The sequence below is a fragment of the Molossus molossus genome, unplaced genomic scaffold (genome assembly GCF_014108415.1).
Source record: "Molossus molossus isolate mMolMol1 unplaced genomic scaffold, mMolMol1.p scaffold_m16_p_13, whole genome shotgun sequence".
Lineage (NCBI taxonomy): Eukaryota > Metazoa > Chordata > Mammalia > Chiroptera > Molossidae > Molossus > Molossus molossus.
Window position 1 is genome coordinate 14,918,400 of NW_023425348.1, and position 15,613 is coordinate 14,934,012.

Below are 15,613 nucleotides of genomic sequence, written 5' to 3' on the forward strand. Positions count from 1 at the left end.
TATTCACTCAGCCTTTTTTTTTTTTGGTCTGGGAAGCTGTTTATTTAACCTTCTATTTTGAATGATAGCCTTGCTGGGTAGAGTAGTCTTGGATTCAGATCCTTGTTTTTCATGACCTTGATTACTTCATGCCATTCCCTTCTGGACTGTAATGTTTCTGTTGAGAAGTCAGCTGAGAGCCTTATGGGGGCTCATTTGTAGGTAACCTGTTGCTCATCTCTTGCTGCTTTTAGGATTCTCTCTTTGTCTTTAATTTTTGGCATTTTGATTACTGTGTGTCTTGGTGTGGGCCTGTTTGGGTTCTTCTTACTTAGGTCTCTCTGTGCTTCTTGAACTTGAATGCCTTATTCCTTCACCAAATTAGGGATGTTTTCTGTCACTCTTTCTTTGAATATATTCTCTAACCCTTGTTCATTTTTTTCTTCTTCGGGCACTCCTATGATGCACATATTATTACATTTCCCTTTGTCCCACAATTCTCTTAAGCTGTCTTCCTGTTTTGTAATTGTTTTTTCCTTTTGGTTTTCTGATTGGTTGATTTTTTCTTCCCTGTCTTCTAATTCATCGATCCGGTCCTCTGCTTTCTCTACTCTGTTATTTAGACCTTCCAATGTGTTCTTTATTTCTGATATGTCATTCTTTATTTCTTCTTGGTGGTTTTTAATTTCCAACTGGTTGATTTTCAACATATCTATGTCTTTACTCATGGTGCTCATGTCCTTACACATGCTGTTGAGCTTCCTTAAGATCATGGCTCTGTATTCTAGTTCTGTTAACTTGCTTAACTGCACTTCATTTATTTCATCTTCGGTAGAGGTCTCTTGTTCTTTCATTTGGCTTTTGTTTCTGTGTTTCACCATTTTGGCTATCACAGTGGGTTTTGGAGCCTGCCAAGTTTTTCTTGTAGGTGTTTGTGTTCTGCTGTTTGTGGCTCCCTCTTCTGGGTTTTAGATGAGCCAGAGAGGACCCATGTTAAACACCACTGTCAAGTCTTACTTTCCTGGTTAGAGTTGCTAGCCCAGGAATGGTTCAGTTATCCTCTAGCTTTTTTGCCTGGAGGCTATTAGTAGTGGTTACTTGAAAAACCTTGGCCTCTTAGTTGAATCAAAAACTCCCTCAGGTATTCAGCATAAGGGGATTTCCCGAGTGTAGGGGCAGATGCTGGTTGTTTATGGGCCTCAATTTGCATTTCAATGGCCACTGGGTAGGGTTGAATCTTCGAGGGAGGGGCTGCTGCCTCTCCCCAGAGCCCTGGGAAGGAGTAAGATGACCACAGTCCTGCATGGCTGCAACTTAGCAAAAAGCTCTTGGCGCCCTCCAAATCTCGAGTATCCCCACAGAGTTTCAGTTCAGTCCGCTCTCCCTCTGCCAGAGCCCAAGGTGAGCGGCTGTGGCTATTTTAGCCTCTGTCTGGGCTCTGGCTGTGGAGCCACTTGGGAGTGTAACCTGAGGGTGCTGCTCACAGCTAAGGCTGCTGCTGTCTATTGGCTCCCAGCCCCCCTCTCACGCCTCCGCAATCCTACTAGGATCCAGTCAGCGTCCCTGGTTATGTGGTCCTCCAAGCTGCTTTTCTGTTGCTTTTTCCTGAGGATTTGTCTTTATTTTCGTTGTAATTCCAGTTTGGTTTTGGGAGATGGTGTGCGTAGCTTCAATTCACTCCATCGCCATTTTGGAATTCCCAGATTTTATTTATTTTAAAAAATATGTTTAGAGAGATAAAACCATCCATGTGAGAGAGATGCATCAATTGGCTGCCTCCTGCCCACACCCTACTGGGAATCCAGCCTGTAACCCCGGGCCTGTGCCCTGACCAGGTAATGAACCAGAACCTCTCATTCCATGGGAAGATGCTCAATTCACTGAGCTACACCAGCCGGGCTGATTTACACATTTGAAAAGAATTAGGGGTTGAGCGGGCAGCGCATCACAGCACAGCACAGTTCTCTGCTACCTCCCTCTCTCCACAATTCTGGCTCCATCTGCTTCGGTGTGTCCTCTTCCTCCACCAAAATACAGGTCTACAGAGACTCTTCTTTGGTTTAATCTCATTTACTTAATACCTTCAACAATTAATCCTATCTCTAACTCCCAGTTCTACACTTTAATCCTGAACTGATTCTAATTTTTTTTTTAAATCCTCACCAGATGGTATTTTTTTTTTTTTTTTTAATCTTCAGATAGAGTTGGAGAGAGGAGAGAAACATGGATGTGAGAGAGACACATGAATTGGTTGCCTCTCCCATGATTCTACCTAGGGCCGATTCCAAAATGCAACCAAGGTACATGCCCTTGACCGGAATCAAACCCGCAAGGTCTGCGGGTCGACGCTCTAACCATTGAGACAAACCGGCTGGGGTGATTCTACTTTTTTTTTACAGTTGTGAACAAAAATCAGAATTAGGCCCTGGCCATGTACTCAGTTGATTAGAGCACTGTCCCAATACGCCAAGGTTTTGGGTTTGACCCCCCAGTCAGGACACATATCAGAAGCAACCAATGAATGGAGAAATAAGTGGAACAACAAATTGATGTTTTTCTCTATCCCTAAAAATCAATATATATGTATATAGAATTAAATTATTAGAATTAGTTTTTATTTATTTAGGAGTCTAAACTGCCCCAATTATAGACCACTCGAGTGCTACAATTTTTCTGGATGCAGTTGTTTTATTCCTATTTTTTATTAAAATTCTTGAATTTTCAAATTCCTAGATTTTTTTTTTTTAATTTTAAAAATATTTTTTCTTTACTGATTTTGGAGAGAGAGAGGAAGGGTGACAGAAACATAGAAACATCGATGAGAGAGAACATCGACTGTCTGGCTCTTGCATGCCCCCCACTGGGGCTTGGGCCCACAACCTGTGTATGTGCCCTGACCAGCAAATTGAACTGGCGACCTCCTGGTGCATGAGTTGATGCTCAACCACTGAGCCACAATGGGCTGGGCAAATTCCTAGATCCTTAAATTCAATTATTAACTAAATTTTTGCCTGTTGCTCATATTTGTGATGAAGCTGCTCTAAGTTTTTTGAAGTTCAGTTTAGAAGAGCAGCTATCTGCTGTAGCTCAGAAGAAAATTTGGTATTTTTCTCTCTCAGCTACCCCTAAGTCTCTTTGAACTTCTCTAGAAGCTGTTCTGTCCAACATAGTGGCAATATTACCATAGTAGAACTTTCGGTAGCAGAATTGTCCAATCAAAGTTGACTTCTCTGCTTCTAAAGCAAGTCTCTTCTCAGGAAAAACCAGTGCAGAGGTTCAGAGTCTATTCTTGGTAACCAGACTGCCTGGGTTCAAATTGCAGCTCTCACTAGACTTGTTCTGTGACCTTGAACAAATTATGTAACTTCTGAGTTTCCTCATTTATAGAAAGTGGATAATAGTGATCTCTAATTCATTGGGGTTTTATAAGTATTAAATTAATAAACTGTGAAAGAACTGCCTGATAGTAAGAACCCTTTGGTCCGAGGGCCAATGCTTTAACCACTGAGCAAAACCTGCCAGGGCTCTTTGTGGTTTTAATTTGCATTTCCCTGATGATTAGTAACTTTGAGCATCTTTTCATAGGTCTGTTGGCCATCTGTATGTCCTCTTTGGAGAAAAGTCTATTCAGGTAAAGCATCTTACCTGAGGATATTTTTCTACTTATTATCAGATAAAGTGCGAGGAATGGAGAGGGGGAGAGAGAGAGAGAGAGAGAGAGAGAGAGAGAGAGAAACATCAATATAATAGAGCCACATCAACTGGTTGCCTCCTGCATGACCTGACTAGGGCTGGGGACGAACTGCAACTGAGGTACGTGCCCTAGACTGGATTCGAACCCGTGGCTCATTGGTACGAGGGCCGATGCTCTAACCGCTGAGCCAAACCAGCCAGGGCTATTCAGTTAAAGCATCTTTTATTGTTAAGGAAAGGGAGTAAGAGTGAAGCAAGGGATGGGTGCTGGCTTTAGACAGGAAGGCTTCCAGAGGGATCCTAGGAAGAATGTGAAATTTCTCAACCCCACCCCCCACCCCAACCCCAGCTCCATTGGTCCACTGACCTCTGCTAATCTGAGTCTAGTTATGGATACACCTGTGAATCTTTGAAAAACAGTCATTACTTTATAAAGGCCATCAGAGAGAGGAAGCATTTCATTCTGTTATATATTGGTATTAGTTCAGACCCACTCCAGCTTTACCACTTTCTGTGCAATCATAAACAAAAACTTAATTTCTTTGTACTTTAGTTATTGTGAGTGTTCAGAGATAGTCATCCCAAGATGTGCTTCTGTGGTGTGAGGATTATTCTGAGCTAAGGGAAACTTTAGCTGAGAGCTCAGGAGAAACTTTCCTCCCTTGACTACCTGGAAGAACTTGAATTAGAGCCTGTGGGAGATCATCAGAGAGAACCTCTTTTGACATGTCTGTCAGGCAGGACAAATTCCTATTTATTAAACATCTGCTCTTATAATTCTGTAATGACTTTTTGAAGCCCCCAAGGCACCTTACCTCATCCCTAGCTCAGGATGTCTTGTATACATACCCACATTCCCTTTCTGTCTTGAACCCTGGTGCATATTGGGGCTCTCTTTTATGTATGTGGGGTTCCCATATATATGTCTTAACGTTTGTTATTTTCTCTTGTTAAATTGTCTCATGTCTATTTGATTATTGGATCAGCCTGAAGAACTTGGTGGGCAAAGGAAAGTTTCTTCCTCCCCTACATTATCTCATTAGTTAAAGGGTAGATAACAGCATTTAATTCATAAAATTTTTGTGAATATAAATACTTATTAATTGTTCAGTAGTGTTAGCTGTTAATATTTATTCTATATCTCATTTTCTTCTACTGAAAACCAATTGCAAAATTATCTCACCATAAATTTAAAGGGAATTGGATTGCCTAAAATTATTTTTCATAAGTTTTCTTGGTATTTTGTAGGTGTACAAGAACAGGCTTAGTGAAAAAAAAAGGCCCGGTTACATTTAACCAGTGACTTTAGAAGGTAAAAAGTGGTGTACCCTGACTCGTTAGTTCATTTGGTTAGAGTGTGGTCAGCATAGGCTAAGGTTGGGGTTGGATCCCTGGTTAGAACACATATAAGAAACCAATGAGTGCATCAAATAAGTGGAAAAACAAAACTATATGTTTCTCTCTCTTTCCTTTCTTTCTAAAATCAATACATTTAAAAAAATTTGCTAAAAAAAAAAAATTTGTAATCTAGAAACTAACAGAGTGGTAACTGCAGAGTTTCCTGCTAGTTCCTGAAGCCCCTGAAATCCTGCAGGTCATTTTTTCAGCCAGGGCGGAGGCGGGGTTACGACTGCGTCTAGCAGTCAGGCTTAGCCCCGTCCCCCTCTGGCTATCGGCCAATTGCTACGGGCCCCTGCCGTCCGAGACTACTATTGGAGGAGGACTGGTCGGGCAGGCAAGCGGTGGGCACTGGGCCAGGTAGCAGGGAGAGGGTGGGGCGTGGAAGAGGGGCCTGCGGCGCTTGCGCGATGCCCTTGACGTCTCCGCTCTGCGCTCAGTGACCATGGCTGGGCTGGCGGCCCTTTTGCGCTGCGGCGCCCACGGACGCGGCCCTCTGCTTCGGAGGCAGATGCAGGTGAGAGGGGCTTGGACCCGGGCGTGACGTTTCCTGCTCTGTGGCAGGGTCCTGCCTGCGGCCCCGAGGCCGAACGGAGCCAGAACTGCCGAACGGAGCCAGAACTGTAGGCCTTGGGGGACCCGCTACACCGGACCCTGGTCCAGAACCCTCCCCCCAGTGCCCAACCACGCTCACGGCCTGGGTACTGTTGCGAAGCGCCTTTCCGTTCCCAGGATTTCTTCCGTAATCGTAATAATTGCGCACTGATGTATAGAAGGGGGCCATAGTTTGGCAGGTGGAAATGTGGGATTGGCTCTGGCCTTGCCGAGTATCCACGCCCATAAAATCATTTCTGAGCTTTAAAAAAAAAAAACCACGTCTGTGAGTGTTATTGTCAAGAGATTTTGTTTTCGTGCAATAGATAATCATTAGGCTTACAAATTGTGACGAACTATGCGACCATAAAAAGGTGCACCTACTCTGGGTAACTTCAAGTTTATCAGGGAAAATAAATGGCTGCTCGTACATAATACATGAAGTTAATTATACAGTTGTCCCTTGGTAGTCTTAGGGGATTGGCTTCAGGATCCTGATGCTTAAGTCCCTTATATAAAATGGCAAAGCATTTCCATATAACTGCGATTCTCCCCATACACTTTGTCATCTCTAGATTACTATAATACCTAATACAATGTAAATCGTTGTTATACTGTATTGCTTAGGGGATAATTACAAGGAAAAGCGCCTGTAAATGTTTAGTACAGATGCAGCCATCAACCATTTTAGGCTTAACTAAGTAGTACATGTCAACAACCATTTTTTTGAGTGTCGGAGTGGCAAAAAATATTTTTGTGTGTGTGCCACAGACTTTTAGTAATTAGTTTAGGTGTGCCGCGACAAGAAAAATGTTGAAAATCAGTACTCTTAAAACACTCCAAATCCATCGTTTGTATGCAGCCCTCTTATGACTTCTTGGGACCTCTCTGGCACTAGCCATATGAGCTCTTGTCTGGGCACCCCCTTGTTCTACTCCTGCCCCTCTACAATCAGTTCTCTACACTGTTGCCAGAGTGATCTTTTTATAACAGAAAAGCTTTCAGAGGCTTCTCATTGCACAGACCAGAATCCAGACTTCTCCTCATAGCCTGTTGGGTGCCTGCACAGCTCTGGCTGTGTGTTCCTGAGTGTGTGGCTCCTGCTGCACTACTCCGCTGTCTACACTGAGCCAAGCTTGTTCCTACTCCAGGCCCTTTGTCCTAGTTCTTCCCTGTGCCTCCAGTGCTCTTTACCTAGATTTTCCCAAGGCTGACTCTTTAATGGCCATTTCTCAGCTATGACATCTCCAGAGAGCCCCTTTTTTCACACTCCCATGTAAAATAGGCCTTCATGCTAGTTTATAATCCCATTTTGTGGCTTTGTAATGTATTTACCCTGCCTGGAATGACTTCAGGTTGCTAGTAAGCATCAGACCTTATTCAAATATTTGTGTAAGCATCTCCTGCCATCACTGGAATAGAAAATAAAATCAATCTCTCTTGGAACTCATAGTCCTGTGGGTTACAAGATTATGTGTTCTAGGAAAAATTAGAGTGTACACAGCTGCTGTGGCAGCTGGGATGGGAGTTCCTACCTCTGCCCGGCATGGTCAGGTGAGGTCTCCAGAGTGGGTGGTACAGCTGAGTTGTCCTTGAAAGATGTACGTGCTATAATTTTGTCACTTATTCCTGGGGTATTTAATGATTACTATTCACAGTGCCCATGACAGTACTATGGCAGTGAATGAGAGACAGCCCTGTTCTCAGAAAGCTTGCATTAGGTTGAGAGAGAAAGAGAATTAAGATGTGAAACCCGCATTTACACAGTGTGAAAGGTGCTTTGAAACTAAACATGTTGAAATAAGGGAGGCCATCTTGAAGTAGAGTAGTTAATCTACTACTGGAGATAGGACCCAGGGCAAAGTGGAAAGACCAGGGAACTTTCAATTAAATGGAACCAGCAACTTGAAAGAAGAGTTGAAGTTGCTTAGAAGGCCCTTTGATTGCAAGGAACAACATCCTAGCTAAGTAGAAAGGGACATTTAAAAAAAAACAAAACTTATCTTTATTGTTGAATGTATTACAGATGCCACCCCCTTTTCCCCTTTGGCACCCTCCTCCCCAATCCCTTCTCCCTCCTGCCTTCCTCACACTATTGTCTGTGTCCATTGGGTATGCATATATGCGTAGAAGTTCTTTGGTTTATCTCATCCCACCCCTCCCTCCTCCCTTCCCTTTGAGGTTCATCAGTCTAACAAACAATTTGTACTTCTTAATACCTTCATCTTTTTCACCCATCCCCCTCCAGCCCCCTTCCATCTGGCAAGCAACAAAAAGTTCTCTGTATCAGTGAGTCTGTTTTCATCATCAAGGTAGGGAAGTTTTTTGTCATTTTTTCAAATAGGTTTTCAATTTCTTGCTTGCTCTCTTCTTCTTCTGGCACCCCCAAGATGCGAATGTTGGCGCACTTGAAGTTGTCCCACAGGCTCCTTACACTATCCTCATTTTTTGGGATTCTTTTTTCTTTTTGCTGTTCTGATTGGGTGTTTTTTGCTTCCTTATATTCCAAATCGATGGTTCTCTTCTTGGCTTTACCTACTCTACTATTGATTCTCTGTAAATTATTCTTTATTTCAGTTAAGTGCATCCTTCATTTCTGACTGGCCCTTTTTTATGTTGTTAATGTTCTCACTAAGTTCCTTGAGCATCCTTATAACCAGTGTTTTGAACTCTGCATTTGATTGATTGCTTATCTCCATTTTGTGTAGTTCTTTTCCTGGAGTTTGTTCTTTTCTTTCATTTGGGACATGTTTCTTTGTCTCCTCATTTTGGCTGCTTCCCTGTGTTTGTTTCTATGTTTTAGGTAGAATTGCTATGTCTCCTGGGCTTCGTAGGGTGGCCTATTGTAGGTGTCCTATAGGATCCATTGGCACAGCCTCCCTGATCACCCCAGCTGGGCCCTCGAGGTACACCCCTCGTGTGAACTATAAATGCTTATGTCGTAATTGAGTCATTTATTTATTTATTTATTTATTTATTTATTTATTTATTTATTTTTTCTTTATTGATTTCTAGAGAGAAAGGAAGGGAGAAGGAGAGAGAGAGAGACAGAAACATCGATGAGAGAGAACATTGATTGGCTGCCTCTTGCAAACCCCACACCAGGGACTGGTCCTACAACCTGGGCATGTGCCCTGACTGGGAATCGAACCAGTGACCTCTTGGTGCATGGGTCAATGTTCAACCCTCTGAGCCACACCAGCCAGGCTGTTGTAATTGAGTCTTGATTGCTGTTGGCATGTCAACGGGAGGGATTTACTCAGGCTGCTCAGCTGCAAGGACTGGCTGTGCCCATTGACCATTGGCCTCTGACTACCTTGGAGGATCAACTGTATAGGCGCCCACTACACACAGAGCAAGACTTACTTCATCAGGGTTCTGCTACCCACTGAGTCCACTCATTTAGTATGTCGCTTGTGGAGGTGGTTGGGTGGTGGTGCTTCAATGTGGTCTGAAGCTGTCCACTGGGTGTGCTGGCTCTGGGGCAAGGTCAGCCACTGCTGTGTTCTGTCTGGGGACACTAGGCATAAACTACAAAATGATCTGCCGATGGTTATTTTTTGTGCTGGGCTTGGAGGTGCCAGTCTCAATGTGGCTTCTTCTTTACTTTTGTAGTTGTAGAACTTCCATTCAGCTCATAGTCAGGTGGTTCTAAATGATGGTTGTCTGTAGTTTAGTTGTAATTTGATGTCAAAAGGGACATTTTTGAAGATATACAATAGGCAAGCTCCATACATCCAAGAATAGGAAATAAAGTGAGCTGGCCCTGCTGAAAATCTAACTAGAAGATCACTGAGCAAAGAATCTTCCTTGTCTCTTGGAGTGAGCCATGGCCATTTTTCTCCTTTTCTCTGAGTAGGTGTGTTTCCTCACTTTGCTTCTTTGCTTACTCATGACTTTTCTCTTTGGTGCAATCTATGCTTTTATAAAAAAAATGATTTTTTAGAGAAAGAGGAAGGGAGAGAGAAATAGAAACATCCATGTGAGAGAAACATCAATTGGCTGCCTCCTGCCCACCCCCTACTGGGGATCGTGCCTGTAACCCGGCCATGTGCCCTGATCAGGAATCAAACTGGGACCTCTCAGTACATGAGAGGATGCTTAATCCACTGAGCCACACTGACCTGCTAACCTCTGCTATTACATGGCATTTGCTTGCCGTGGTGCTGATTAGCTCCAGCCCTTTCTGACCTTTCAGTTCAAGTGCCCATAATCATGTAGTTGATCCAGTCTCTCAGAGTGCCAGCATGGGGTCCAAGTCCATTTCATTCTTGGTCCTGTCTGCTCTGGCCAGTGGGAGGAGGATGGGAGTCACACTGTATGTGCCTAAGGCTATCCCTTAAAGACCCTTTGAGTTGGAGATCAGTGACTGGCATGTTTACTACAGGTAGGAGCTTCTAATTCAAAATTGGATCACAGATAATATGTTAGAATCTTTCATGATAAGTAGGTTATATAAGCAGCAGCCCAAATTATGTGACATGTTAAAGGGTGCACTTGTTTTTGCATATCTGATACTGAGGAGTACATCCATTAAGCAGATGTATTTGGGCCTTGCCTACTGAGTGCTGATGTGTACTGGTCTGGGCCAGTACATACATGGTCACTTGGGTGGACATGAAAAGCTCAGGAGAGTAAAAACACAAACCTTGCTAATCTAATGACACGATTTCAGTGGTATAAATATAACCTGATGGGTTTTCCTTGGTAGGTCACTTCCTTCTTTTCCCTGGCTACCTGGAGAATTTTTTTCTTTGTCATTAATTTTTGACAGTTTTAGACAATGTGCCTTGGAAAGGGCCTCTTTGGATTAAGGTAGCTAGGTGTTCTGTTTGCTTCTTGGATTCAAGGATCTAGTTCTTTCCATAGGTTTCAGAAGTTCTCATCCACTATTTGTTTGAATAGGCTCCTTTCTCCCTCTCTTCTTCTGGTATGCTACTATTTTAATACTGCCTTTTCTGATGGAGTCAGATATTTCTTGTAGAGTTCTTTCTTTCTTTCTTTCTTTCTTTCTTTCTTTCTTTCTTTCTTTCTTTCTTTCTTTCTTTCTTTCTTTCTCTCTCTCTCTATCTCTCTCTCTCTCTCTCTCTCTCTCTTTCTTTTTTTTTGGTATGTGTCCCTAGCCACTAGGGCCTAGCGGGAATTGAACCTGGGACTCTCTGGTCTGCAGGCCGATGCTCCAACCGCTGAGCAAAACCGGCCAGGGCTCTTTCTTTTTTTTTTTTATGCTCAGTTTTCTCTTCTTACCTCTGTATCATTTCTAGATTCTTATCTTCACTAATATTAATTCTTTCCTTCATTTGGTCAGCTCTGTTTCCTGTGCTCAGTCATTCACTCTTTTTCTTTTTTGTCCTCACCCAAGGACAGAATTTTTTATTAAGACAGAGAGGGAGGGAGAGAGAGGAAGAGAGAGAGAGAAACATCGACGTGAAAGGAACACATTGAGTGGCTGCTTCCTGCACGACCCAATCAGGGTCGGGGACAAACTGCAACTGAGGTATGTGCCCCCAGTGGGAACCGAACCCAGGCCTTTCCAAACTGTAGGCCGACGCTCTAACTGCTGAGCCAAACCAGCCAGGGCTCAGTCGTTCATTCTTAATCTCCTTAGTTGAATGCTTCATTTCCAGGATTTAAAAAAAAAAATTTTCTGACCTGGCTGGTTAGGCTCAGCAGTTGGAGCGTCAGCCTGCAGTCCAGAGAGACCCAGGTTCAGTTCCCTCTAAGGGCAGGTACCTTGGTTGCAGTTTGTCCCTGGCCCCGGTTGGGGTCGTGTGGGTGGCAGACAGTCAATGTGTCTCTCTCACATCAGTGTTTCTCTGTCTCTTTCTCCCTCTCACTCTATCTGAAGATAAATGCAAAAAAAAGTGTCCTCGGGTGAGGATTAAAAAAAAATTTTGTTTTCTTTATTGATATTAGGGAGAGAGAGGAAGGGAGAGGGAAAGAGAGATAGAAACATCGATGAAGAGATAACATTGATTGGCTGCCTCCTGCATGCCCCGCACTGGGGATCAGGCCCACAACCTGGGCATGTGCTCTCACCAGGAATTGAACTGGCGACCTCTTGGTGAATGGGTTGATGCTCAACCACTGAGCCACAGCAGCTGGGCCATTTCCAAAATTTTTGTTCAGTTCTTTTTTAAAGTTTCAATCTCCTTGGTAAAGTACTTGGTTTGTTCATTAATTTGTTTTCTGAGTGCATTAAATTGCCTGATTGTATTTTTTCGCATCTCCTTGAGTATTTTCAGAACTACAATCTTGAATTCTCTGTCATTGTATCATATATTTCCATGTGTTCCAGTTTGCTTTCTGGAGATTTTTTATTTGCTTTCTGTGCTGCCTCGCTACTGTTGTTATTCATGTTATTTGCTGGTCTCTTCTGTCTAGGCATCTTTGTATTATTTTCTCTTTTCTAGCAGTTTTCTCTGAAGAGGTCCTTCTATTATTTTCCAGTAGGTAGTGCTGAATCACAAGATTTTTTTTAGCTCTGTGAAATCCCACAGCTGACCATAACTGCCCATCAGTCAGTATAGCTGTGCTGCTTGTGGGGGCTGGGGGTGGTATTCTGCCCTCTTGGTAAGGCCAAACCGTGGACCTCCGGGGTGCCTCCCACCTCCAGACCCCAACCAGGGATCCATCAGAGGTAAACAAACAGAGATTCTGCTGCAGTAGCTTTTGGTTGGCAGAGAATGTGCTCCTGGACTGACACCAAGGGTGACCGGAGGCACGTTTTTAGAGTCCAAGGGGCAGAACGGCTCTGTGGCTCTGTGGCTCAGTTTCTTTATCTGAAACACTGATCTCCTGACAATGGTGGTGCAGAACCCTACACTGTTCCGCACCGTGTCCTTGCCCAGCTATCTCTGCTGGCTCAGCCACAGTGTACCTCTCACTCCTGAAGGAGTGCTCACCAAGACTTTGTTCCTCCCAGCTGAAGGAAGCACCTGCTACTGCCAGTTTCCTCTCTCTGGGCAGAGCTGGCTGCGAGCTTCTGGCTGCAGGGATGCATCAGTGGCCATCTGAGCTCTCCTTCCTTCTCGCCTCCTCTATTTTTCACTGTTTGCCCACCTTTAGATGCTTCAGTGTATGGATCTCTCTGGCCTGCCTCTATATTGAGCAGGGACTCCTTGTTGACTCATAGTTGATCAGCTTGTTGAAGTTTCAGGAGGAGAGACCAAGATGATCTCTCATGCCACCATTCCTTCAACCCTGAGGTGTACACATATAGATAGAGATGGCAGATAAATTTTACTTCAAGGCTTGCACAGAGAGGTTAATCTGATATTAGCAAGTAACATGTTGATGATGTCTGTTGGGTTTGTACTTGACATAGTAGAAAAATGAATTTAAATAATGCTAGTCAAACTTTTGCCTGAAGCATTTTAAATGGAATCCCATATTTGATATCCACTTCATAATACCAAGTAATCTTTCTTCCCTGAACCCTGGAGACGGCATGCATATTATGCCTCTCTTAATTCTGGTTTAGGACTGTGTACAGATAACATCAGTGTTTTTCCCTTATATGATTATAGTGCTGCTTGAGTATAGGACCATATTTTATACATCTCATATCCCCATAATGCCTTCTGTAAGGTAAGTGGTCTCAACATGTTTATTGAGCAAGTGAAGGATCAAATAGTATCATGTGTGATAGTCATCTCTCCCTTACAAAGACCATAAAGGCATCTCTTTAGAATAGGGCTTCATTAAGTATTATAATCTCTCTATATATATTTTTGTATCCTCACCTGAGGACATTCTTGCACTTATCTTCAGATAGAGCAAGAGGGAGAGAGGGAGGAAAGAGAGAGAAACATCGATGTGAGAGAGACACATCGAGTGGTTGCCCCTCACATGACCCCAACCGGGGCCGGGGATAAACTGCAGCTGAGGTACGTGCCCTTAGTGGGAACTGAACCCTGGACTCTCTGGTCCGTGGGCCGACACTCTAACTGCTGAGCTAAACCAGCCAGGACAGTATTATGATATTTTTAATCAAAACAGGACTCAATTAAGTTATTTCTTTTTAATCCTCACCCGAGGACATTTTTTGCATTTATCTTCAGATAGAGCAGGAGGGAGAGAGGGAGGAAGATAGGGAGAGAAACATCGATGTGAGAGAGGCACATCGAGTGGTTGCCACCCACATGGCCCTGGGGTTCGGGGACTAACTGCAACCGAGGTACATGCCCCTAGTGGGAACTGAACCCGGGACTCTCTGGGCTGCGGGCCGACGCTTAACCGCTGAGCCAAACCGGCCAGGGCAGGTTATTTCTTTTTTTTAAATGTTTTCATTGATGTCTGAGAGAGAGGAAGAGAGAGGGAGAGATAGAAACATCGATGAGAGAGAAGCATCAATATTGATGAGCTGCCTCCTGCACACCATTCACCAGGGATCAAGCCCGCAACCTGGGTGTGTGCTCTGACCAGGAATCGAACCAGTGACCTCTTGGTTGACACTTAATCATTGAGCCACACCAGCTGGACTAAATTGGGTTATTTTTATAGCAAAGTTGTTTATGTGAATTTTCTACATAAAAGTGACTTTTTCCATATTAACATTGGAAAAAATATTACCTTAAGTTAAACTACTTACCAAAACATTTTCTCTTTAAGCTGCCATTTCATGTGTCTATTCTCATGTAATCACTGTATACTAATTAATTTGGGGCCCAGCCTGTGTGGCTCAGTGGTTGAGCGTTGACCCGTGCACTAAGAGATTGCTGATTCAATTCCCAGTCAGGGCACGTGTCCTGGTTGCATGCTTGGTCCCCAGTTGTGGGTGTGTAAGAGGCAGCCGATTGATGTTTCTCTCTCTCTCAACAACATAAAAATCCATTTGGGGAGGATACCTTGTAGTTGTTTCTTCTTATAACCCCAGTTTGTCAAATATACTTGCTTTTTGTCTGTGTTTTTGTTTATTATTTGACAAAGCTCGTTTAATCGGTGAAAAGCTAATTTCTTGGGTCAGCTTAAAGTTTTTAGATGTCTGTAGACTTGTTTTATTACTCTGTGAGAGATGTTTGACATGATTATCAACAAGATTAGGTTCTAAATATAAATTGTCATGTTGAATAGTTATGCTTTCTGACCTCATAGGACAAAAAAATTTTTTTTGTTCTTTGTCCTGTAAATTGTCCAATTTCAGATGAATTAGGTCTCTGAACTGTGACCTGCGTTTTTAGAATTTGTTCTTATTGGCATTTGCTCCTAAGAACAGTGTGGGAAAGCTGAGATGTGGGGGCCAGATTTTACTCTTTTCTTTCTTTTTTTTTTTTTTTTTTTTTTTTATCATCCTCACCCGAGGATATTTTTCCATTTTTTGTACAGATAGAGTGGGAGGGAGAGAGAGAGAGAAACATCGACGTGAAGGGACACATCGAGTGGCTGCCACCCGCACGACCATCCAGGGCCGGGGACAAACTGCAACCGAAGTACGTGCCCTTAGCGGGAACCGAACCCGGGTCTCTCCGGACCACAGGCCGGCGCTCTAACCGCTGAGCCAAACTGGCCAGGGCTCTTTTCTTTCTTAAAAACGAATTTATCTGGTAATATAGACCATATATATGTGAGGTGTGTTTGCCTCACATAAATCAGAGACATTTGTTAGGAGTGGATGGGGAGAAATAGTAAGTTTTATTTAAATATCTTTTTAAGCAATGAGGATATTTTCTTGTAGTACTTTAAAATTAATTTAGAATTTAAAGATTTAACTTAAAACTGTACTACCAATTTAAAGATAAACATACATTTTCACTGGATAGTTTAATCAGAAGAGTATATTACAAAGTAGTAATTTTTTTCTCCATGTAATACTGATATATGCTAACTAGAAAATTTGGAATTATAAGTATAAAGAAGCAGAGAAATAACCATAACCTCATCTCTGAGAAGTGTAAAATGACATACATTAATATTTTTACATCATAACATTATAAATATTTATATTACA

At 42.9% G+C, this 15,613-nt stretch overlaps 1 protein-coding gene across 3 annotated transcripts in view; it reads left to right on the top strand.

The window, feature by feature from the left end:
- The window catches only part of ACAT1 (acetyl-CoA acetyltransferase 1), a 61,761-nt gene that overhangs the window by 27,780 nt on the left and 18,368 nt on the right, over positions 1-15,613 (top strand). The window contains exon 1 of one of the 3 annotated variants that reach the window (XM_036257697.1): positions 5,476-5,587. The exons of 1 other annotated variant lie outside the window; for it this stretch is intronic. In XM_036257697.1, the coding sequence (XP_036113590.1) occupies positions 5,516-5,587 (72 nt within the window). In that variant the 5' untranslated portion in view covers positions 5,476-5,515. Of the gene's footprint in view, positions 1-5,475; positions 5,588-7,955; positions 7,977-15,613 lie in introns of those variants that run through there. One more of the 3 variants, XM_036257699.1, reaches the window with a different exon arrangement.